The sequence below is a fragment of the Festucalex cinctus genome, chromosome 8 (genome assembly GCF_051991245.1).
Source record: "Festucalex cinctus isolate MCC-2025b chromosome 8, RoL_Fcin_1.0, whole genome shotgun sequence".
Classification (NCBI taxonomy): Eukaryota; Metazoa; Chordata; class Actinopteri; order Syngnathiformes; family Syngnathidae; genus Festucalex; species Festucalex cinctus.
The window spans coordinates 9,236,585-9,261,019 of record NC_135418.1 but is presented as its reverse complement, the minus strand read 5'-3'; the positions used below and the strand labels follow the sequence as shown (position 1 = coordinate 9,261,019).

The window sequence follows — 24,435 nt, the reverse complement described above, 5'->3', positions numbered from 1 at the left end:
TTGATGTAAACCTTTTTTACTTGTAAACCAGCGTTATAGCTTTGGAAATTTTCATTTTAGTTAGTTTTGATTTCGTTTTGAGTCTTGCTTTTTAAATTTACTTTGTTTTAATTAGTTTTCAGGGTGGTTCTGTAAGATGTTATTAGTTTTACTTATTAAATAAATGCTGAGTTTTAGTTTAGTTTAGATTTATATGAAAACTGGATTATGCGTGGGCATGGTGATGTGATGAGCGCAGGGCTTCCATACAATAGGTAAATCCGTGAATGAGCAGCACTCGCTTGAACAGCTTTTGAGGATTTAGAAGAAAACAAAAAAACAAAAAACAAAAAAAAAAACTTCTCTTGTCCCTGTCGCCCTTTTTGCTCACAAGCGCCCCTAGCATATCTGTCTAATGGCAGGAGCGCCACTGCAGAGGAGGACGAGGTCAGCCCAGTTGCTACAAGCCTCACGGCGATTTCTCAAATGGGCTGTCCACCGCCTTGCCAGCCTGCGGGCTGTGTTTTGCCCCCCAAGAATTATCAATCAGTCGGTGGATTCTCTATCCCGCCATTGTCCGCCTCAGGGAGATTAGCCTCTCCACCCGGAGGTGGTCAGCAACATTTGGAGTCGCTTCAGCAAAGTGACGGACGATCTTTTTGCCTCCAAGGAGTCCACTCACTGTCCTCTCTGCCCGCTACGCCAGGATGTTCTGGCACACCCTTGACCGAGGGGTCTTCTATATGCTTTCCCTCCTCTCCCCCTCATTCATCTGACCCTTCAAAGGGTTCTTCAGGAGGTGACACAATGCTGCTAGTGGCACCTGTTTGGCCGGCGCAGACTTGGTTCCTCTCTTCTCCGTCGTCTATGCTCATCCGAACCATGGCCTCTGCAAGCTCTTTGTCTGGCCGCTGAGGGTTTAGACTCACTACTGACTGAGTGCTCGCAGTCTGTTAAGAATACGATCCTTAATGGCAGGGCTCCGGCCACTCGTTTGCTGTATGCTCACAGGTGGAAGTTGTTTACAGAGTGGTGTGCCAAAGGATGGATCTCATAACGTGTCCTATTCCTGCTGTTACAATTGATGGCAAGTCTGTGGGTTGCCATAGTCTTGTGACCTCCTTCCTTGGCGGTGCCCTTCGCCTTCGTTCAAGGACCCCGCCTCGGGTCCCCGCCTGGGATGTTCGATTGGTGATCGACACACTGTTGTGCAGATCCCCTGACAAGCCGTTGGCTGAGGTGGAACTTCGCTGGTTGTCACGGCATTTCTACTTGCGATTGCATCCGCAAAGCGTGTGAGGGAGCTCCACGCTCTGTTAGCCCCAACTGCCTTAGTTGGCACCCCATAGAGGTAGGGGGTCGCATTGTGGCCAAATGCTGCTTTTGTGCCCAAAGTTTTGTCTGGCTCCCAAGCCAATCGCCCTATTCGTCTTGCCCGTTTTCATCCGACATCTACGGATGGGGACGCCGCCTTGGTCTTTGTTGTCCTGTGAGGGCGCTCCGCTCTTATTTGGATGCTATGGCATGTTTCCGTACATCCACCCAGCTATTTGTGTCTTGCGACGGCCCAACCAAGGGTGTCGCTGTTTCCAAGCAACGCCTCTCACAGTGGATCCGGGATGTGATTTGGCAATCGTACCGGGTTTCTGGTCGTTCAACTCCGCCACTAGGAGTGTGTCTACGTCGTGGACCGCTCTGAATGGCGTGCCCTTGGAGGACATCTGTGTGGCTGCCTCCTGGTCGTCGCCTTGCACGTTTTCAAGGGTCTCCATGTCACCTCTCCTCATCCACTGGACGTGGTTCGCGGTCCTGAGGAGGCTCCGCTGTGAGGTACAATTTGCAGGGTCTTCGTGACATCGCTGGGAATAGGCGTTCCATACTGGTTACAGCACCGCCACCCCACCTGGCAGTCGAGAGGGATGTAATAGAACGACAGTTACGAATGTAACTATGGTTCTATGAGTCCCGAACGACCGCCAGCATTGCTTGTCACTCAGAGCTCTCGTGATGAATTGCGCGAGAAGGTTCTGAGAGAATAAGTTCCGGTCACGATCCTTTTTATGTATGTGGATTACGTCAGAGCACGTCTGCCTCCCAGTGCTGAGGAAGCAAGATTGAGTCCGGGCTTCGGCCTTCCTGGGTAGACTTTGCATGTTCTCCCCGTGCCTGCGTGGGTCTTTTCCGGGTACTCCGGTCTCCTCCCACATCCCAAAGACATGCAGGGTAATTGGGCACTCTGAATTGTCCCTAGGTGTGCTTGCGTGAGTGGTTGTTCGTCTCTGTGCCCTGCAATTTGCTGGCGACCAGTTCAGGGTGTACCCCGCCTACTGCCCGAAGCCGGCTGGGATAGGCTCCAGCACCCCCAGGGCCCTTGTGAGGAATAAGCGGTTAAGACAATGGATGGATGGATGGATGGATGGATTACGTCAGGCGCAACCATGGGCAAGCATATTCTGTTATTCTTGCTTGGTGGCATTGTCTCATAGGGGGAATTCCGTGCTGGCAGCACGGAATTCCCCCTATGACCGAACGACCGCAGCACCGCCACCTGGCGGTCGTTCGGGACTCATAGAACCATAGTTACATTCGTAACTGTCGTTTTGTAAACACTAGGGGTGGGACTCTCTGACATGAGGCCGATTCAATATGTATCTCGATACACAGGTTGCGATTCGATTGAAAAACGATTATCTTTCAGAACAGAACGGTTTGATACGGTTCGATTAAGTTTAGGAACGATACAATTTTCGATTCGATATGATTCATTTCAATATTCAAAACTTATAGTGACATTTTATGCTTGTAAACATTAATCTTAAAACACCACAAATTTTTACAGTATCTACAAATGTGTTAAAAAAGAACAACAACCATGTCTTCTATATTTTTATATTTTGAATCAATTATTTAAATGGACCGCAACAAAGGGCTGGGCGATATGACTGAAAAATGTATCATTTTAAATATTTATTAGTCATTATTGACAGTTGTAATTTATTTATTTATTTATTTATTTTTTAAATTCAAAATAAGGATCAGGAAAACAAAAGGCTGATAATTCAATTTGAAATATAAATATTTAACCTTTAAAAAGACACCAAAACAAATAAACAGAATATGTGCACATTGTGAATTATTTCAGAAACATAAATTTAAGACGTGAAATAAACCTACCGTCCAGCCAAAAGAAATATGAAGCCACCTTATGGAACAATATCAAACACATTTTAACCACTTAATATATCCAAAAATATTTCCAAAAGTGCCCTACCCTTTTTAGCAACAATTTTTGTTTTTAACAATTTTCGTTTTTCTTTTGCCATCACATTCATTTTCATTTCATTTCATCTTTTTTGTTTTTTTAATCTGAGACACGATGATGACCACGGAATCACTACTGTTTATGTTTTGTTTTTTGGGCTGTCGTTCATTTTGAGTTTGATTACGTAATTGCGGGCACGTCTCAGTTCTCCTATCTGCTGCTCATGCTAGTTGTGTACATTGACAGGGAGCCACAAACTGAGAAATGAGATACTTGCAGTGTGCTTTTAGCTTAGCTGGTGTGTTGGCTGTGGGACATACCTGTGTCGTTTGAATCCATGCATTGGATCGTCACAGGAGTTATTCTTTTTGGCTCGCGCACAGTACCAACGCCGGCCCGGGACATACAAGTACACCGAGAGGACTCGATAGCCATGGGAAATACCGAGATGTACGGCACCGGCTTCTGCTAACTGTTTCCAGTTGCATGTTGTCACTCGTTGTGCGCGACTGTGCGCGCGCGCGTCGTGTAGCGAGCACGGCGTTGACTGTAGGCGCCCCCCCAAAAAAGGTGCGTAACATCTTTGCATTATGTTTACAACATCCGGGGAATGAAGCGTCTCTGAGTGCTACTTTGCTAGCTCTCTGTAAACACGGAAGTAGCTTGAATAGTGATGCTACTGAAATGTAAACAATGTAGAGCACGGCGCAGAACTCTTGCTATTGTTATGAAAACCATAAAGCCTCACTCGCAACCGATTCACAGCCACGCGATATCCGGTCCACAGCTTTACAAGCAATGTATCTAAGGATTCCCGGCGGATTTTGTATCGGGTATCGGTTGACAAGTCTGCTACCGATACGGTCGTTTAGCTCCCCTTGACGAACGATGGTTCGGTCGAATCGTTTTTTTGTCCCACCCCTCGTAAACACACAATTTTGTTTCAGTTAATTTTCGTTTCTTAAAAAGCATTTTCGTTTTTATTTCATTTCGTTAACAAAATTGTTGAATTTTACTTTGTTTTTTTTTGTTAAATTTAGTTAACAAAAAAAAAAAACCTTGTTGTATACTCACTTAAAATGTTTGTTTTGTTGTTGTTTTACTTATCTTATTCTTTACTGCATGACCGATTTCTGTTCCATGTACAGCACTTTGTATACAGCAATGCTTGTTTTAAAGTGCTTTACAAATAAAGTTGAGTTGAGTTGAGTTACAGTCAACATTTGTTCAAGTGCAACAATCTCTGATTTGGTTAAGTTTTGTTTTAAATGCTACAAAAACTAAATTAATGATTTTTAGCCGTTCACGCTCCCAAATGGACGTCACGTTGTCAATTCTGGATGGCACTTCAATAGAGAGAGAGAGGGTGTCATCCTACATATACTCATTAGGTATTTGGCTGGACGACAAGCTGTCTTTTGGAGTCCATGTTGAGACCCTTAAAAAAACAAATAAAAACAAAAACAAACAAAACAAAAAAACCCTCAGACCTAAGGTTTTTTTTTTTTTTTTTTTTTTTTTTTAGAAGGAAGAAAAAGGAAGGAAAAGGTTAATGCAGTGGCACTGTTTTATCAGTATTGGATTATGGTGAATTTATATGCACGCCTCTTCATTTTTGTAAAAAAATAAATAAATAATAATAATAATAATAATAATAATAATAATGTCATCTACCACTCAGCCATATGCTTCATTACATATACACTAGCTAGAACCCACCACGACATTCTGGATAAAACTGTACAATGGTCCTCCCTCTACATTAGAAGGAAAACTAATGCATTTATTTATTTATTTTTAATTGCTCAAGAACTTATGCAACCATACCCGCTTACCTTCTTACATTTCAAATCTGCTGTCTTATCATAATAGAAATTATTGGACAAGGTCATCAGAAAAAAATGCTACTGAGTACTAACTATCCGATTGTCAAAAACAGAACTTGGTAAAATAGATTTTTCAACTTATGCTCCAACTGTTTGGAATGAACACCAAACCACATTAAATCTGGAATCACACCCATCATTCAGTGTTTTTAAAAATGTTTTAAAATCAGTAATGATGGAACAATGCAACTGTTTGAACTAATGTTATTTTTAAATTATTTACCTGTTATATATCCCATGCATGTATGAAGTCTATTGTGCAACTATGCAGAGTGTGACAAATGAAGTAGCTTATAGCCATGTGGAGTCTTGTTTTTTTCTGTTATGCAACTATCTGCTGCTTGTCTTGGCCAGGACTCCCTGTGAGAAGAGTTTGTGTAACTCAATGGGACTCTTTCTGGTTAAATAAAAGTTAAATGAAAAAAAAATGAAAAAAAATATTCTGGTTGTTATTATTAGTATAGAGAGCATTACAGATATAAGAACCAGTGAAAGTTCCCATCAGAACTTAAGTCTGTTCTCACTACAATATTTTGGTACAAGACGTTCTTTTAGCATCAGTCTGCTAAGTAGGGCACCAGAAGTGGTGTGAATTGGATTCAAAGACCGCCGCTAACAGGAAGTGCTTCATTAAATCATGTTGCTGCTTTAAGAGGGTTTGATAATTCTGCCTTATTCCGTGTAAAAGTGTCTTTTCCCATGTTATGTACACTTGCTTATTGGTTCAATTTTCAAGTCAAGTCACCTTTATTTATATAGTGCCTTTTGTCCTTTTTAGAAAAATCACAAACACAATCACCTATAAAACCACAATACTGGACTAATATATGTACGTACGAAGAGAGAAGAACTGGATTGAAGAAAAAAAATGAAGGCACTGGACACACCAACCATCTGTCCAAGTGATTTTTTTGCACTCTCATTATGAGTAGCTAACTGACAATTGCCAAGAGGAAAGCCCATGCATAAAACAGAGCCTTTCAAATCCGTTAGGAAACAAAGGACATATGCCCCCCCCACACACACACACACAGCTGAAGCTATGTACTACTTTATTGGGGTTTAAGGAAAAACTAATATAACCATTAATGCCTATAGTGCCAGAGACAAAATGTACAATATTAACTCTTTTACTGCCACACGTTATCAAAAAAATAAAAAAACAACTTTGATATGACAAAGACTTTAATCGTTCACGAAAATATATACATTGCTTCCATCTGCTGGTCATAGTTAGTGTTTTTGATTACACAACCCATTGACCAGGCAGCTCTGCACTTAGATGTTGCACTGAGAAAAAAATAAAATAAAATAAAAAACTTAGTTGACGTCATTTAACATTTATGGCGGCATATGTTGTGATTTTATTAATCGTTATTAAATGTTTTTGGCGGTCAAAGAGTTAAGGCGCTTTGGTGTCGGTGGAATGATTGCTTTGTTTTGTTGTATTTTTATGTGACTTGTGAATGTACAGGACTGTGTTTTGAATTGTTTAAATGAGTCTTATTGTTTGAGAATATTTCATTAAGTTTATATATATATATATATATATATATACACACACACATGCATGTGTGTGTGTGTATACACATGTATACACTCGCTGTATGTTTGGAAAGAAAGTGTATTCAGTGTTGAGAAAGCTACAGTAGGGTTGGAAAACAGATTTACAGAGTGATTAAATTCCAATATCCTTCATGTTTAAAAACAACAGACAAAACAGACCTCATCCCGAGATAGTTTGTGTTAAGTCAATTCTTGCGTGAGAGTCGATCCCTTGACTAAGCTTTTCAGAGCATGCTTTTGTTTTTGAGATAAGGCTTTGCAACTTATACTGTAAACACGGCCAAGTTGCTTCTTCAGAAGTCCTCTCTCGTGGCTAAAAGCGCTATTTTTGCCTGACTGCCCATATGATTGTAGTCTGCATGACATTTGTCAAAATTGTCAGCATGTGCCACGACCGTGTAATCTCCCATCAGCTGCGTCACTTCGTGTAATGCCAGAATTTAAAGGCTTGTTGCTTTAAAATGCTTTAAAGGCCTTACCCAAACTGAAAATGATGTTTTCATGATTGTCTGTAGTAATCATCCATGGCTTGTTTAAAACCATCCATCCATCCATCTTCTTAAAACCTCTTACTCTTCACAAGGGTCGCGGGGGGTGCTGGAGCCTATCCCAGCTGGCTCTGGGCAGTAGGCGGGGTACACCCTGAACTGGTTGCCAGCCAGTCGCAGGGCACACAGAGACAAACAACCATCCACACTCACAAGCACACCTAGGGACAATTCGGAGCGCCCAATTAACCTGCCATGCATGTCTTTGGAATGTGGGAGGAGACCGGAGTACCCGGAGAAGACCCACGCAGGCACGGGGAGAACATGCAAACTCCACCCAGGAAGGCCGAAGCCTGGACTTGATTGAAACTAGTCCTCACAAATTACCAAATCAATCCCCACTTAAGACCTTAGATAGCTGACACTCTTATATTGTAATTTAATTGCAGAAATCGACACCCTTACGTCATCGTCAGTCAGTCAATATTGAGAATATTGAGTGAGTGAAAAAAAAAAATCCGTGTGTGCTGACAAATTGCCGCGGGAGTGACATCATGCAGCCGACAAATTCGCCCTGCCCCGTTTACGACACGCCAACCCCCGCTCTGCGATTGGCTGGAGGGGTGTAAACACTGTCTTTCCACAGAAACGTCCCACTGTATACAAAACAAACACAAAATGGCAAAATACAAACTGGGGATGGGGGTTTAGGACAAAATCACCACCAGACATTAAGAGAAGCCCAGAGCTGTAAATTGAGAAGTAGTTTGTTTGTTTAAATCTTGTATTTAAAAAGTGCCTTTTCCTGAGTGAAAACGGCAGACCGGGCCTTTAAATGTAGCCCTTTGTAATCACAATAATATTACAGGCAAATAATTACAGACTGCAGCTTGTGTAAATAGAAAGCATAATGGTAAGTAAAATTGCCAATGGCTATTTAATAAGTTGGCCCCAGAAGTTTCCAGTGGTGGTCCGTTCAAGCCAGCATTAGTTAACTTAAGGTGGCCCGACACAGTAACGTTTTTTTGCCCCTGAGCTATTTTTTGTTCAAAAACTTTAAAGAGTTGAAACTAGTCTCCAAACTAAACGCAACACACTCTATATGTGTCATGTATGGGGCCACGCCAGGGTTAAGTTTGAGTTCATGACCTGTTAAGTTGGGTTCACAACCGTGAGGTCAAGGGTCTGTTTTGTACTGATATAACGAGTGTCTGTTTTGAACTATCATATAACCATCTTCTAGTTTCAACTAGATTTAGGCTATGTGATGTCAATCTTTATGTCATGTTGCTGGGCTCTCAGTGTTTTCCTTGTCTCACAGTGCCTGATTAATGAGAGGGGCGTGTCCCCTGCACCACACCTGCAGTGCATTACCTATTAGGCCTTCATAAGGACTGGGACTCCTTGCAGTCACTGTCGGGTCGTTGCTCCGTCTGCTCACAGCCATCGTCTAGTGTTTCTACTGTTTTTCGCCTTCGCTAATTATTATAATCCAAGATTATCGATTTTCATCTACGTGAGTTTTGCTACGTCTCTTTTTGTTCCCACTTTTATGTGGCGTGTTTCATAGCTATAGTAAGTTGTTGCTTTCTTGTGTTTGCGGTTTGTAGCCTTTGGGTCTTTCTGTGTTGTGTTAATTTCCCTCCTTGCAATTTGCAAGCACTTTTTGTTAACCTTTTTCCTGGCTGTGTCCAGCGCTTTATGTTCATATTCACGTGTTTTGGTGAATAAAACCTCTCGCTTACTCCTCTGTGTTCTGTGATTCTGGGATCCACTCTCCGGTCGCACCAGAACCTTAACACTTTAATCCTTTAGGTGATGTCTGGACCTCTGGGATGTCGTTCTTTAGTCTTTTACTTGCTACAACCAATCGGATCGATTCACTGCCTGAAGGTGCAGTCTGAGAATTGTGTGTGTTTCGTCAGATTATTACTCACTTTTCTCTGTGCTTCTCCGCAGTCCAAGGGGCTAGGCGTCTCATGATTCTCGATGCATTCTCGTTGTTTTTCGTTTAGTCAAGTTATGTGAATAAATAGTTAAAACCTTATTTGTGTATGCGCTTTGGGATTCAACCTCCAGCACACGACAATATGGAACCACAACGATAAGCAGTATTAATATTGAAATCAGAATTGATACATTTTTAGCAATTCCAATCCTGACCTATGATATCCAGTAACCCTCTTCCTTAAATAAGAGTGTTTAGTGCGCTACCCGACGTGAAACAACAGTAGTAGGAATTAGGGGTGTGAATTGCCTAGTACCTGACGATTCGATTCGTATCACGATTCACAGGTCACGATTCGATTCGATACCGATTAATCCCGATACGAATGGTCACGATTCGATACCGATTAATCCCGATACAAATTTATAAGTCGATTGTTGCGATTTTTTTCCATTCAAATTTAGAAAATACTATCAGTAAATTTGTACATGTACACTGTAAGATTTGTATGAATATATTTATCTAAAACTTGAGGCTTATAACCGTGAGCCACTGTACACAAACAGTTTGCAATCTGTTTCACATTTGAACAGCATTAAAATAAAAATATTAAGGCTTAATGTGCCGTTCATATAACATTCTTCCATGCTCAAGGTGTGAATCCTAAAAAAAAAAAAAAAAAAAAAAAAAAAAAAAATCGATTCTGCCGATTATTGAATCGATTCGAGAATCGCGCGATGTAGTATCGCGATATATCGCCGAATCGATTTTTTTTAACACCCCTAGTAGGAATGATAATAAAAAGTAAAGGCATAAGAATGAAATCATGTCATCATGATGCAAATGGTTCAATTTTTTGTTCCCTGAAAAATCTGAAAAATGACTTAATTATTTTAAGAAAGCGTCAAATTGAAATCATGATGGCACTAAGCGTTCTGTTTAACTTTGTGTTTTGTTCGGTTAACTCACCTCTAGCAGGTTGACACAGTTGGATTTGACTTCATATTCAATGTAGGCTGCCTCCATTCCAGACTCTCTGCCCATCTTTGTGTAACATAGGTCTCTGGTGGAGTTCATCCTGCGGTCTACATCCTCCAGGTTAAACATGCACAGGGCAGAATCTTCACTGGGTCGATTCGATGAAGCCAAACGAGTAGAAAAAACACCAAGAACAATCTCAGATCCTTGATTTACTGTGCTGTCTTTGGAGAATCCCAGCTGGACTGCTTGAAGGAGATTATAATTTTTCCCTGCCCGGGAATGACACGTCAAGGGCACTTCCACATATGAATAATAGGCTTGATCATCCAAACATATACGAGAGATGTAGGTGCGGTATTCACGTGATTTGGACCTCAGGTCTCGCCTGTAGAAGAGGAAGTACACATGACGATGGTGGGCAAAGGAAGCGACAAAATGATGGTCATATTCAGAGAGGCGACCAGCCACAGCCAACTTTGCAGTTTCCTCATAAGAAAATATGGGTTCCTGGTCCAAGTTTCGTGTGGCGATGGGTGGGTGGCTGCTTGTGAAGCCTCGCCCAACAAAAAGAACTGGCTGCCTGTGCGGATGAGGCTGGACGATGAGGCCGACAGTACTAACATTGGGATGATTAGCTGCTACGTATTGGGTATCCACTGGCGTCTCAGTGGAGAACAGCACCTTGTTGACAGACTCAAGACTTCGTTTCTGGCAAATTCCTTGGTTGACACTGCCGCAGGTAATGAGTTCCATGGAGTATGGGTTAACAAGCAAGAGCTTGTTGTGGTTGCTGGTGAGCCGCGCTTGAGGGCAGTTACTTTCTGTTACGGGAGGTAAGCACTCTCTGCTGTCTTTAACTGGTCCAGTGTGATCCTGGAGTTCAGGCTGTAGAAATTTGTCCAACTGAAACAAGTTGTCACGAGCTCCAACATAAACTCGGCCCACATTGGGGTGAGGATGCAAAGCCAAGTGCTCAAATTCTGTGTCATTCCGTATGAAGGTGGGATAAAAGCTAAATGACGAGTCTGTTCCTTGTGCAACAAAACCAGGCCTAGAGTTAAAGTCCCAGCCGGTCGCTAGTAGCACAAGGGAAAGCAGTGATCTCACTGCTATCACTGGAAGATGACATGTCACCCACGGAGGCATTGCAGCAGATCTAATTGAAAGAGAAAACAAAAGCAGACTCTTAACACGACTTTCAAGCAAGTATGAGAATATAGGTACATGATATACTATTTAATGTGTTCACTATTAATAATTATTATAATAACCTTTGTTATTAATAATCAAGACACAGCAGCTATATATTAGCATTTTTTTCTCATATATATATATATATATATATATATATATATATATATATATATATATATATATATATATATATATATATATATATCAGTAATTGTGTCAAGGATATATGGTTGAAGTGACACATCTTTAAAGGGACAGTGAGTATTTTTTTTAGCACCATCTCGTGGTGAACTAACAATTCATTCTGTTTTTTATCCATCCATCCATTTTCTTAACTGCTTACTCCTCACAAGGGTCGCGGGGTGCTGGAGCCTATCCCAGCCACTATGTTGTTTTCGTTTCCGTTTAAGTCATTGACGAAAGTGTCAGTCAATTCTAGTTATCTTTATAGTCTCAATGAGTAGTTTTCATTTCATTTTTGTCTGAAAAAAAATTTGCGTGACGAAAATTATGACGAAAATTTTTCATCTACGAAATTATCACTGCTGTTGAGAGGCTGAAATCAGAGCATTTGGGCAAATTTAAGTAGGGATGCATGATAATATCGGTGGCCTATAATAATTCGCAATTATCGACCAATTTGACGTCATAAAGAGAAAACAGATAATGAAGAAATCCGCCGATAATAACAGACCATGTTGGTCCATCTGTTGTGGTTGCAGCTCAAGTTGTGCCTGACTCCTCAAACCCCTCCCCCCTCTCCTTAGACATCTTGATTGGTTGACTAGGTCATGCAGGTGTGGTTTACGGTAAGGTCAATTATCGACATTGGCACTTTCGAAATGATTGGTTTAATGGTATCGGTTGAAAATAAAATTAGGGATGCATGATAATGCTAAGTTCAACTATGGTGCCAAAGATTACTGTATTAATAAAATAGTTGTCGCTTAATTTTAAATCGATTACTTGTCGATTAATTAATTAATTTTGACAGATCCAACTTATAATTTAAATTACCGTTCATTGCCGGACTTTTTTTCACACAATTTCAACCTTGCGGCTTATACAATGATGCAGCTAATATATGCATTTTTTCTAATGGCCACCAGGGGCGCTCGAGCAGAAAAGGTAAGAGTGAGACAGGTGGAATATATGTTCCGAGGAAGACGTAAGTTTAATGTAACTTGGCACTTTGTGCATGAATACAATTAGCATGAACAGACCCTCATCGTGGAAAATACAAAAACTCTCGGTCTCTGTGACTTTTACCGGTATGTTATTTTTAACCAGCCCTGTTAGTTACTAGCGTATTGCTGCTGTGTTACTGCCGCGTCACAGGCACTGTTTGGAAAGAAAAGCTAAGGTATATTATTAAACCTTTGAAAAACTCTTTCTGTGTACCGTCTTTCTTTGTAAATATCTCATGTTTCAATGTGGGCACATGCAGCTTATAATCAGGTGCGCTTTATAGTCCAGCAATGACGGTACTTATATTGAGGTCCCTTTTAACATTTTTAAGGGTAGGGCAGGGGTGTCAAACATACGGCCCGCGGGCCGGATCAGGCCCGCAAATGAGTTTAATCCGGCCCGCGAGATGATTTTGTAAAGTAAAAAAAATAAAAAATTGTGATGTCGGACTAATTAATCAGCTGGCCACAATCAAAACAAATAAATTTGTCATTTCACAAGCAGTCCTCAAATGAGCAATGCAACTTTGTACGAGGAATCGTCGTCCTGGATGTCATTATTTTACACACAACTTAAACGACGGGTTGTTTAATTATTATTATTATTATTATTATTTTACTCATACCCCGACATAAACGTGTTAAATACGTCACAAATTCAATTACTGGTAACACAAATAGATATAACAAGGATTAACGTTCTTATGACATCATTAACTGCACCACGCAATGCATTCTGGGAACAGTATACTGTATATGCAAAACAGGTCGATTTAACACGTCCGGAAAGTGCCACATACCATTTGCATTCGTGTTATTTTTCGGAACAATATGATTACAGTTGAGCTCCGTAATTTCGGGCTGGTCCTCGAAAATCTGCGTATAAATGACGGCAGTCGTTTTTAAGTTATATACCGTTATTTTCCCGATGCGGCCCACTTGATAATATATTTTCCTCCATGCGGCCCCTGAGCTAACATGAGTTTGACACCCCTGGGGTAGGGGCTACTATTTGCTGGAGGCATCTGTGTTTTTAAGCGTCCCCTCGGAAAACAAAACAAAAAACAAACAAGAAATGTACTTTCCCCGCCGGTGTCTTCATTTGTGAAACAAGGGCAATGAGAAAGCCCCTTGAAACATGAACCAGTGGCCTGGAGGAACCGCATACAAGGCTCAACTACACAAACTAACTCAATACTATATGTGCCCTTAATAACTAGAATTTACTGCATACTACTGACTTGCACCCTTTCATGTTGGCATTCTTAATTCTTATGTGTTGAGTAAAGAATCATTGACAGTAGTTTCGTATCAACATCAAGAAAAACACAGTGTGATAACCATTTTGACAACTCACCATTTCACAGGGGCATTCAACCTTTTAACCTTCCAGCAGTTGTTGCGGACATAATCTGAAACACACAGAGAAAGACAACCTCAATTAAAGTTCTCTTTTGCTCAAAAGTGATTTCTAGTATGAGTTTTGGCAGAAAAACTCAAACTTTGGACTCAATCACTGAAATACTTTTTAAATCATTACAGACCACATAAGGCCGTGGGAAGGTTATCCCCATTCAAATTCTTGTCACACTAACTTACTACATCTGTAGTACGAAGGCTTTAAGTACCCTCCAGTGAGTTGGTCCCAGTAAAAGATCTTCACTCATTGCTAGGTTACAACATACAAAAGGTCTTTAGTTTCAGAATCTGAGCCAAAAAAAGAAAGAAAAAAAAAGAAAAAGAAAAGAACCAGAGAACTTGACTCCTTAGTTCTATGTTCAGTTTGTGAACAGTGTTTTTTTCCTCTAATCTTCCACGTTCCAATATGACACATATCTGAAAAACAGGATTATCACCAAGAAATGTAGGCTCATCAACCCTTACAATCAATTATTTGCGGGACTCATTTTCATTTTATTAGTTTATTTGACAGCGACAATGTAATCAGACATTGTTGTGTACTGAAACGTTTGGATCCCAAATGCAGACACAAATAAGATTTTATCCATTTATTCACATCGAGAGGCAGAAACTCAGAGACGCTGTACACAGGACTGTTGGACAATAATCCGACAAACCATGCACAATTCTCAGACTGCACACACAGACAGTGAATCGTAAAGGACTAAAGAACGACGTCACATATGTCCAGACATCACCTAAAGGATTAAAGGTTGCCATCACGAACATCATGTCTCGTAAACAGACACTTGTTTAATCAATACCTAAACAGACACAAAACAGGTCATGAGCTCTGACGCATGCGACCCAGGCCATGACAGACATACTTAAAAAAGGAGGTTTGGAGGTGATGTTGAGTATATAGAGTTTAGCAGATGCTGTCACGCCGCCATCGGCGTGACGGCCAATGCTTTTATTTTCATAGTCATGTTTCCCGTTTTATTTTGAAAGTTCTAACTCTCCTCTCACCCCAGGTCACTTGCTCTTCCCGCAGTTCACTAATTACCGGTCCCCGCCCATGATCATGTCCACCTGCCACCAATCAACCAAAACAATAAAAGCCACCTGCACTTTCCCCTCAGGGCCGAAGTGTCACACACAGTCAGTGCATGGAAGCGTCCCACAGTCCTCGAGTCCTTGTTCCCGGTGCCTTGTTGTCTTGCCTTGTTTTTGTGCCTTGTCCTCCCCAGCGGAGCGCCTTTAGTTACCCCTTTTGCCTTGAGCCTTTTTCATCCCTAGCGGAGCGCTTTTTGTTGTCCCCTATACCTTTTGCCTGTTTTTTCCTCCCCAGTGGAGCGTTTTTTGTTCTCCACTTTTTGGTTCCCCTTTCTCCTCTCAGTGTGAGAGGAGACAGCTGCTGACCGGCAATAAACCTGTTGCCTTTGTGGCCTACCTTTATCCTGCGTCTGGGTCCTACCTTACCTCGTCGTGTCAGTACACTTCGGCCAGCATGGACCCAGCAGGAAAGGTCGAGGCTAGGCTACAGAGCCTGGAGGTCCGGCTTGCCAACCGGGAAAAGGTTCAGCAAGCCGTGATTTCGCAGCTGGAGAAGCTGTCAAGCCAGGTCCATGAACTGGTGAGCCACATGCAGCCTCTCGCCCCTGAACCTTGTCTGCTGCGGCCTCTCGCCCCTGAACCTCGTCTGCTGTGGCCTCTCGCCCCTGAACCTCGCCTGCTGCAGCCTCTCGCCCCTGGACCTCGCCTGCTGCAGCCTCAAGCCCCTGAACCTCGCCTGCTGCAGCCTCAAGCCCCTGAACCTCGCCTGCTGCAGCCTCTCGCCCCTGGACCTCGCCTGCTGCAGCCTCTCGCCCCTGAACCTCGTCTGCTGCGGCCTCTCGTTCCCGAGCCTTGTCTGCTGCAGCCTCTCGCCCCTGAACCTCGCCTGCTGCAGCCTCTCGCCCCTGAACCTCGCCTGCTGCAGCCTCAAGCCCCTGAACCTCGCCTGCTGCAGCCTCTCACCCCTGAACCTCGCCTGCTGCAGCCTCTCGCCCCTGAACCTCGCCTGCTGCAGCCTTTCGCCCCTGAACCTCGCCTGCTGCAGCCTTTCGCCCCTGAACCTCGCCTGCTGCAGCCTCTCGCCCCTGAACCTCGCCTGCTGCAGCCTCTCGCCCCTGAACCTCGTCTGCTGCAGCCTCTCGCCCCTGAGCCTCGCCAGGCGCCGCCCAAAGACCCTGAGCCTCGCCAGGCGCCGCCCAAAGACCCTGAGCCTCGCCAGGCGCCGCCCAAAGACCCTGAGCCTCGCCAGGCCCCGCCCAAAGACCCTGAGCCTCGCCAGGCCCCGCCCAAAGACCCTGAGCCTCGCCAGGCGCCGCCCAAAGTCCCGGAGCCTCGCCAGGCGCCGCCCCAGGGTCCGGGAGCCTCGCCGGGCGCCGCCCAAAGTCCGGGAGCCTCGCCGGGCGCCGCCCAAAGTCCGGGAGCCTCGCCGGGCGCCGCCCAAAGTCCGGGAGCCTCGCCGGGCGCCGCCCAAAGTCCGGGAGCCTCGCCGGGCGCCGCCCAAGGTCCGGGAGCCTCGCCGGGCGCCGCCCAAAGTCCGGGAGCCTCGCCGGGCGCCGCCCAAAGTCCGGGAGCCTCGCCGGGCGCCGCCCAAAGTCCGGGAGCCTCGCCGGGCGCCGCCCAAAGTCCGGGAGCCTCGCCGGGCGCCGCCCAAAGTCCCGGCGGCGCAAGTCCTGCGGCTGCCTTCACCTCTCGTCGGGCGTCGAGGACGCCCACCTGACTGGCCCCGCTGGGACTCTCTCGTCGGGCGTCATGGACGCCCTCCTGAACTGCCTTTGGTCTGGGACGGAGGGGTGGGCCGTGTTCCCACCTCCGTGCCCCCTTCCGCCCGCCCTTGTTTTTGGACTCTTTGAGTTGGATGGCCGTCAGGAGCCGGCCATTGAGGGGGGGGTACTGTCACGCCGCCACCGGCGTGACGGCCCATGCTTTTATTTTCATAGTCATGTTTCCCGTTTTATTTTGAAAGTTCTAACTCTCCTCTCACCCCAGGTCACTTTCCCTTCCTGCCGCTCCATAATTACCGGTCCCCGCCCTTGATTATCACCACCTGCCACCAATCACCTACAGCAATAAAAACCACCTGCATTCTCCCCTCCGTTGCCGAAGTGTCACAGTCAGTGCATGGAAGCGTCCCACAGTCCTCGAGTCCTTGTTCCTGTTACCTTGTTGTTTTGCCTTGTTTTTGTGCCTTATCCTCCACAGCGGAGCGCCCTTAGTTCCCCCTTTTGCCTTGAGCCTTTTTCATCCCTAGCGGAGCGCTTTTTGTTGTCCCCTATACCTTTTGCCTGTTTTTTCCTCCCCAGTGGAGCGTTTTTTGTTCTCCACTTTTTGGTTCCCCTTTCTCCTCTCAGTGTGAGAGGAGACAGCTGCTGACCGGCAATAAACCTGTTGCCTTTGTGGCCTACCTTTATCCTGCGTCTAGGTCCTACCTCTCCTCGTCGTGACAGATGCTAATTTACAACTGCCGTCCCAGGGCTAGACAATGCAACCAATTTACCCGCAAACTTTACAATCTGTGCTGGTAAAATGTCATTCGGTCATCAGGGGTGAAAGTGGGCCGGAACGGTCTGGTTACTACGCACCGGTAAAAGATTTGGGGCCGGAACGATCTGGTATGGTGCTTCGGTCCCGGAAATATGACGGCAACTGTCAAAACCCGATATTAAATAACCTGGCAGACTGCCACACACGCATCTCCATGAAGAAAACAAATGTCAGAATTACATAAACAAGTGTTAGCAACAAGTCTAATAAAGTGCTTCTAAATTGTTCCAGTGTGCTTGCGTAGCATAATCTGCTATTTATTTATTTATCTATTTATTTATTTCACGGAGTTCACCGGCTGCGTCTCAGTGTATCTGAGTCACGTCGATGTGCACATGCGTGTGCAGCAAACCACCCCGGACTAATTTGTCCGTTCCATTGGCTGACAGACTGACACGTCATCAGCATGGATAGTTACTACCTATTAGTTAGCTCCAATTGGTTCAAATATGCATGTGTTTTCAGCAGGAAAAAAAAAAAAGACGAAAAGGTAAGAAAGAACTTGTTGAAGTGATGCCATAAAAAAAGGACAATGCAACGGAAAATTTATTAGATATTTAACAGAAAGGAGAGTGTTGAAAAATAAAGTTGTATTATTTGTAACTCAGTTGATCATATATTTCTCATCCATCCATTTTCTTGACCACTTATTCCTCACAAGGGTCATGGGGGGAGCTGGAGCCTATCCCAGCTGGCTTTGGGCAGTAGGCGGGGTACACCCTGAACCGGTTGCCAGCCAATTACCATCCACACTCACAAGCACACCTAGGGACAATTCGGAGCGCCCAATTAACCTGCCATGCATGTCTTTGGAATGTGGGAGGAGACCGGAGTACCCGGAGAAGACCCAAGCAGGCACGGGAGAACATGCAAACTCCACTCAGGAAGGCCGAAGCCTGGACTCGTGCGTGCGTGCGACCCCGGGTCTGGCAACAGGGTTCTCATATGCCAAAAAAAATAAATAAAATCTAAATTGAGATATTGACATATTCCAATTCTGCATTTAATTCCCTTTAAAATGAAAAATATGACATGGATGTACATCAAAAATTGACAAAGTAACAGCCGTTTTAATGTTGGACGGTAGAAATCCCTAGTTTTGAGAAAATGGGGTTTAAAGTTTTGCTACTTGCATCTTTCAAATGTCCACAGCAACCAGTACCTTAGGAAAAAGTTAAGAATCTGAAATTTTCAGGAACTGTTAAGATATCCGTGGAAAGTCAATTCCAAAAGCAGATAAGGACACCATCTGAAATTTGAACCGTTTAAACGTTTTGGAAGTTTGACCTCTCAAGAGATGAAATCAGCCTCAACTTTGAAGATCACATTCAGCTTACAAATCATCTTCTGAGGCATCAGCGAAAGTTTGCTTATTTTATTGTTGCTCCTTGTGGTATTTTCTTGCATAAATGAGGTCATATTACCGCCGTGGGAAATTTGATTTCATAATTTAATTTAAAGATTATTTCATAATTTAATTAAAAGATTATTTGCTATTTGATGTGGCTTGTGAAAAGTTCTTTATTGATTTTATTGGTAACTTTTCTTGGATGTGATGTCTCAAATGCTTTTGAAAATGAATCAAATGAAAATGTTTTTGTTTGTTTTTTTTGTTGTATTTTGTTTTGTCCCACCACCGCACCCCAAGTAATACACGAGGGACACTAAACTATTGTATTTATAAGTCAATATAGCCTGATTGAAGACATGCATGGCAGGTTAATTGGGCTCCGAATTGTCCCTAGGTATGCTTGTGTGGGTGGATGGTTGTTCGTCTCTGTGTGCCCTGCAATTTGCTGGCAACCAGTTTAGGGTTGCGACCCTTGTGAGGAACAAGTGATTCAGAAAACGGATGGATATAGCATTTTTTCATCTTCAAGTTAAATATTTCATAGCCCATTTTTATGTTCATGTCATCCCGTTTAAACGAACATAAAGTGAAAATGTGTGGCGATATTTGCAACGTATGCAGGCAGACTTTTTTTTTTTTTGACACAACGAAGAAGTGGCGTCAACATCGACAAGCAATCAAACCATTACATTAGTATTTACGATACATTATTACATTAGTGTACATTGCATACAAGGCACTGATGCATGTCACAACTTTTAATTTAATAGTGAAGGAGCAGTGTCGTCTGGTCCGCGGGGAATCGCGGCTGCATCCCTCTCTCGAGTTCGACATGGTTTAGTCAAGTGTGTGAATTTAGTCATTTCAATTAAAAGTAGACAACAATTCATTAAGAAAAGGACCCTGTAGAATATATCTGTCTGTTTGGATGACAATTCGCTGGTAACCGGACCGATGACAACATAGCTTCTGCTCCATTAGGTAGGATGACTTCTCTTTACGTTCACTGCGGTCAGGCCAGCCGCCACTCGAAAAGACGAAGTCAAGCCAGCCGCCCCAACGATTGTTAATACTGTGCATTACGGTAACGTGCCGACGTGCCCCTGCGTTGGCCACCTTCAAAATAAAAGCTGATGAAACACCTGGTTTATGGTTTAAAATAAAGAATCATAAAAAAACAACGGTTTGTTATTCCAGAACCAGACCAGTTCTAAGGGACACTACTCCACCCCAGGTATCCAACCAAAGTACTTTGAACAAAATCTGATGTTGCATTTCAAAATAAAACTCATATGAACATTGAAATCTCGACTATTATTGCTGATTTCAAAAAATCATTAAAAAATTATGGTTTGTTATCCCAGGACCAGACCAGTTCTAAGGGACACTACACCACCCAAGGTATCCAACCAAAGTACTTTGAACAAAATCTGATGTTGCATTTCAAAATAAAACCCATTTGAAAATTGAAATCTCGACTATAATCCCTGATTTCAAAAAATCATTAAAAATTCATGGTTTGTTATCCCAGGACCAGACCAGTTCTAAGGGACACAACAGCACCCCAGGTATCCAACCAAAATACTTTGAACAAAATCTGATGTTGCATTTCAAAATAAAACTCATTTGAAAATTGCAATCTCGACTATAATCCCTGATTTAAAAAAATAATAAAAAATTCATGGTTTGTTATCCCAGGACCAGACCAGTTCTGAGGGACACTACAGCACCCCAGGTATCCCGCCAAAGTACTTTGAACAAAATCTGATGTTGCATTTCAAAATAAAACTCATTTGAAAATTTAAATCTCGACTATAATCCCTGATTTAAAAAAATCATTAAAAATTCATGGTTTGTTATCCCAGGACCAGACCAGTTCTAAGGGACACGACACCATCCCAGGTATCCCGCCAAAGTACTTTGAACAAAATCTGATGTTGCATTTCAAAATAAAACTCATTTGAAAATTGCAATCTCGACTATAATCCCTGATTTCAAAAAATCATTAAAAATTCATGGTTTGTTATCCCAGGACCAGACGAGTTCTAAGGGACACTACACCACCCCAGGTATCCAACCAAAGTACTTTGAACAAAATCTGATGTTGCATTTCAAAATAAAACTCATTTGAAAATTGCAATCTCGACTATAATCCCTGATTTAAAAAAATCATTAAAAATTCATGGTTTGTTATCCCAGGACCAGACCAGTTCTAAGGGACACGACACCATCCCAGGTATCCAGCCAAACTACTTTGAACAAAATCTGATGTTGCATTTCAAAATAAAACCCATTTGAAAATTTAAATCTCGACTACTATTGTTGATTTCAAAAAATCATTAAAAATTCATGGTTTGTTATCCCAGGACCAGACCAGTTCTAAGGGACACGACACCATCCCAGGTATCCAGCCAAAGTACTTTGAACAAAATCTGATGTTGCATTTCAAAATAAAACTCATTTGAAAAGTTACATCTCGACTATAATCCCTGATTTAAAAAAATCATTAAAAATTCATGGTTTGTTATCCCAGGACCAGACCAGTTCTAGGGGACACGACGCCATCCCAGGTATCCAGCCAAAGTACTTTGAACAAAATCTGATGTTGCATTTCAAAATAAAACTCATTTGAACATTGCAATCTCGACTATAATCCCTGATTTAAAAAAATCATTAAAAATTCATGGTTTGTTATCCTAGGACCAGACCAGTACTAAGGGACACTACACCACCCCAGGTATCCAACCAAAGTACTTTGAACAAAATCTGATGTTGCATTTCAAAATAAAACACATTTGAAAAGTTACATCTCGACTATAATCCCTGATTTCAAAAAATCATTAAAAATTCATGGTTTGTTATCCCAGGACCAGACCAGTTCTTGGGGACACGACGCCATCCCAGGTATCCAGCCAAAGTACTTTGAACAAAATCTGATGTTGCATTTCAAAATAAAACTCATTTGAAAATGAAATCTCGACATTAATCCCTGATTTAAAAAAATCATTAAAAATTCATGGTTTGTTATCCTAGGACCAGACCAGTTCTAAGGGACACGACACCATCCCAGGGATCCAGCCAAACTACTTTGAACAAAATCTGATGTTGCATTACAAAATAAAACCCATTTGAAAATTGAAATCTCGACTATAATCCCTGATTTCAAAAAATCATTAAAAATTCATGGTTTGTTATCCCAGGACCAGACCAGTTCTAAGGGACACTACACCATCCCAGGTATCCAGCCAAAGTACTTTGAACAAAATCTGATGTTGCATTTCAAAATAAAACTCTTTTGAAAATTTGATTTTCAGACATTAATCCCTGATTTCAAATAATCATTAAAAAATAATGGTTTGTTATCCCAGGACCTGACCAGTTCTAGGGGACACTACAGCACCCCAGGTATCCAGCCAAAGTACTTTGAACAAAATCTGATGTTGCATTTCAAAATAAAACTTTTGAAAATTTAAATCTCGAATATAATACCTAAATTTTCAAATTAGTTTTATTTTGAAATGCAACATCAGATTTTGTTCAAAGTAGTTTAGCTGGATACCTGGGGTGCTGTTGTGTCCCTTAGAACTGGTCTGGTCCTGGGATAACAAACCATGAATTTTTAATGATTTTTTGAAATCAGGGATTATAGTCGAGATTTCAATTTTCAAATGGGTTTTATTTTGAAATGCAACATCAGATTTTGTTCCAAGTAGTTTGGCTGGATACCTGGGGTGGTGTAGTGTCCCTTAGAATTGGTCTGGTCCTGGGATAACAAACCATGAATTTTTAATGATTTTTTGAAATCAGGGATTATAGTCGAGATTTCAATTTTCAAATGGGTTTTATTTTGAAATGCAACATCAGATTTTGTTCAAAGTAGTTTGGCTGGATACCTGGGGTGGTGTAGTGTCCCTTAGAACTGGTCTGGTCCTGGGATAACAAACCATGAATTTTTAATGATTTTTTTAAATCAGGGATTAATGTCGAGATTTCAATTTTCAAATGAGTTTTATTTTGAAATGCAACATCAGATTTTGTTCAAAGTAGTTTGGCTGGATACCTGGGGTGCTGTAGTGTCCCTTAGAACTGGTCTGGTCCTGGGATAACAAGCCATGAATTTTTAATGATTTTTTGAAATAAGGGATTATAGTCGAGATGTAACTTTTCAAATGAGTAATATTTTGAAATGCAACATCAGATTTTGTTCAAAGTATTTTGGTTGGATACCTGGGGTGGTGTAGTGTCCCCTAGAACTGGCCTGGTCCTGGGATAACAAACCATGAATTTTTAATGATTTTTTGAAATCAGGGATTATAGTCGAGATTGCAATGTTCAAATGAGTTTTATTTTGAAATGCAACATCAGATTTTGTTCAAAGTACTTTGGCTGGATACCTGGGATGGTGTCGTGTCCCTTAGAACTGGTCTGGTCCTGGGATAACAAACCATGAATTTTTAATAATTTTTTTAAATCAGGGATTAAAGTCGAGATTTAAATTTTCAAATGGGTTTTATTTTGAAATGCAACATCAGATTTTGTTCAAAGTATTTTGGTTGGATACCTGGGGTGGTGTAGTGTCCCTCAGAACTGGTCTGGTCCTGGGATAACAAACCATGAATTTTTAATGATTTTTTTAAATCAGGGATTAATGTCGAGATTTAAATTTTCAAATGAGTTTTATTTTGAAATGCAACATCAGATTTTGTTCAAAGTAGTTTGTTTGTATACCTGGGATGGTGTAGTGTCCCTCAGAACTGGTCTGGTCCTGGGATAACAAACCATGAATTTTTAATGATTTTTTTAAAATCAGGGATTAATGTCGAGATTTCAATTTTCAAATGAGTTTTATTTTGAAATGCAACATCAGATTTTGTTCAAAGTACTTTGGCGGGATACCTGGGGTGGTGTAGTGTCCCTCAGAACTGGTCTGGTCCTGGGATAACAAACCATGAATTTTTAATGATTTTTTGAAATCAGGGATTATAGTCGAGATGTAACTTTTCAAATGGGTTTTATTTTGAAATGCAACATCAGATTTTGTTCAAAGTAGTTTGGCTGGATACCTGGGGTGGTGTAGTGTCCCTTAGAACTGGTCTGGTCCTGGGATAACAAACCATGAATTTGTAATGATTTTTTTAAATCAGGGATTACAGTCGAGATGTAACTTTTCAACTGAGTTTTATTTTGAAATGCAACATCAGATTTTGTTCAAAGTACTTTGGCTGGATACCTGGGGTGGTGTAGTGTCCCCTACAACTGGTCTGGTCCTGGGATAACAAACCATGAATTTTTAATGATTTTTTGAAATCAACAATAATAGTCGAGATTTAAATTTTCAAATGAGTTTTATTTTGAAATGCAACATCAGATTTTGTTCAAAGTAGTTTGGCTGCATACCTGGGGTGGTGTAGTGTCCCTTAGAACTGGTCTGGTCCTGGGATAACAAACCATGAATTTTTAATGATTTTTTTAAATCAGGGATTATAGTCGAGATGTAACTTTTCAAATGAGTTTTATTTTGAAATGCAACATCAGATTTTGTTCAAAGTACTTTGGCGGGATACCTGGGGTGGTGTAGTGTCCCCTACAACTGGT

At 42.1% G+C, this 24,435-nt stretch overlaps 1 protein-coding gene across 1 annotated transcript in view; it reads right to left on the bottom strand.

Annotated features, from left to right (window-relative positions):
- Positions 1–24,435, bottom strand: part of plxnb1b (plexin b1b) — a 143,389-nt gene that overhangs the window by 77,173 nt on the left and 41,781 nt on the right. The window contains exons 3-4 of the mRNA XM_077528653.1: positions 13,849–13,903; positions 10,099–11,266 (exon numbers count right to left, since the gene is read on the bottom strand). Of these exons, the coding sequence (XP_077384779.1) occupies positions 10,099–11,256 (1,158 nt within the window). The 5' untranslated portion in view covers positions 11,257–11,266; positions 13,849–13,903. The remainder of the gene's footprint in view (positions 1–10,098; positions 11,267–13,848; positions 13,904–24,435) is intronic.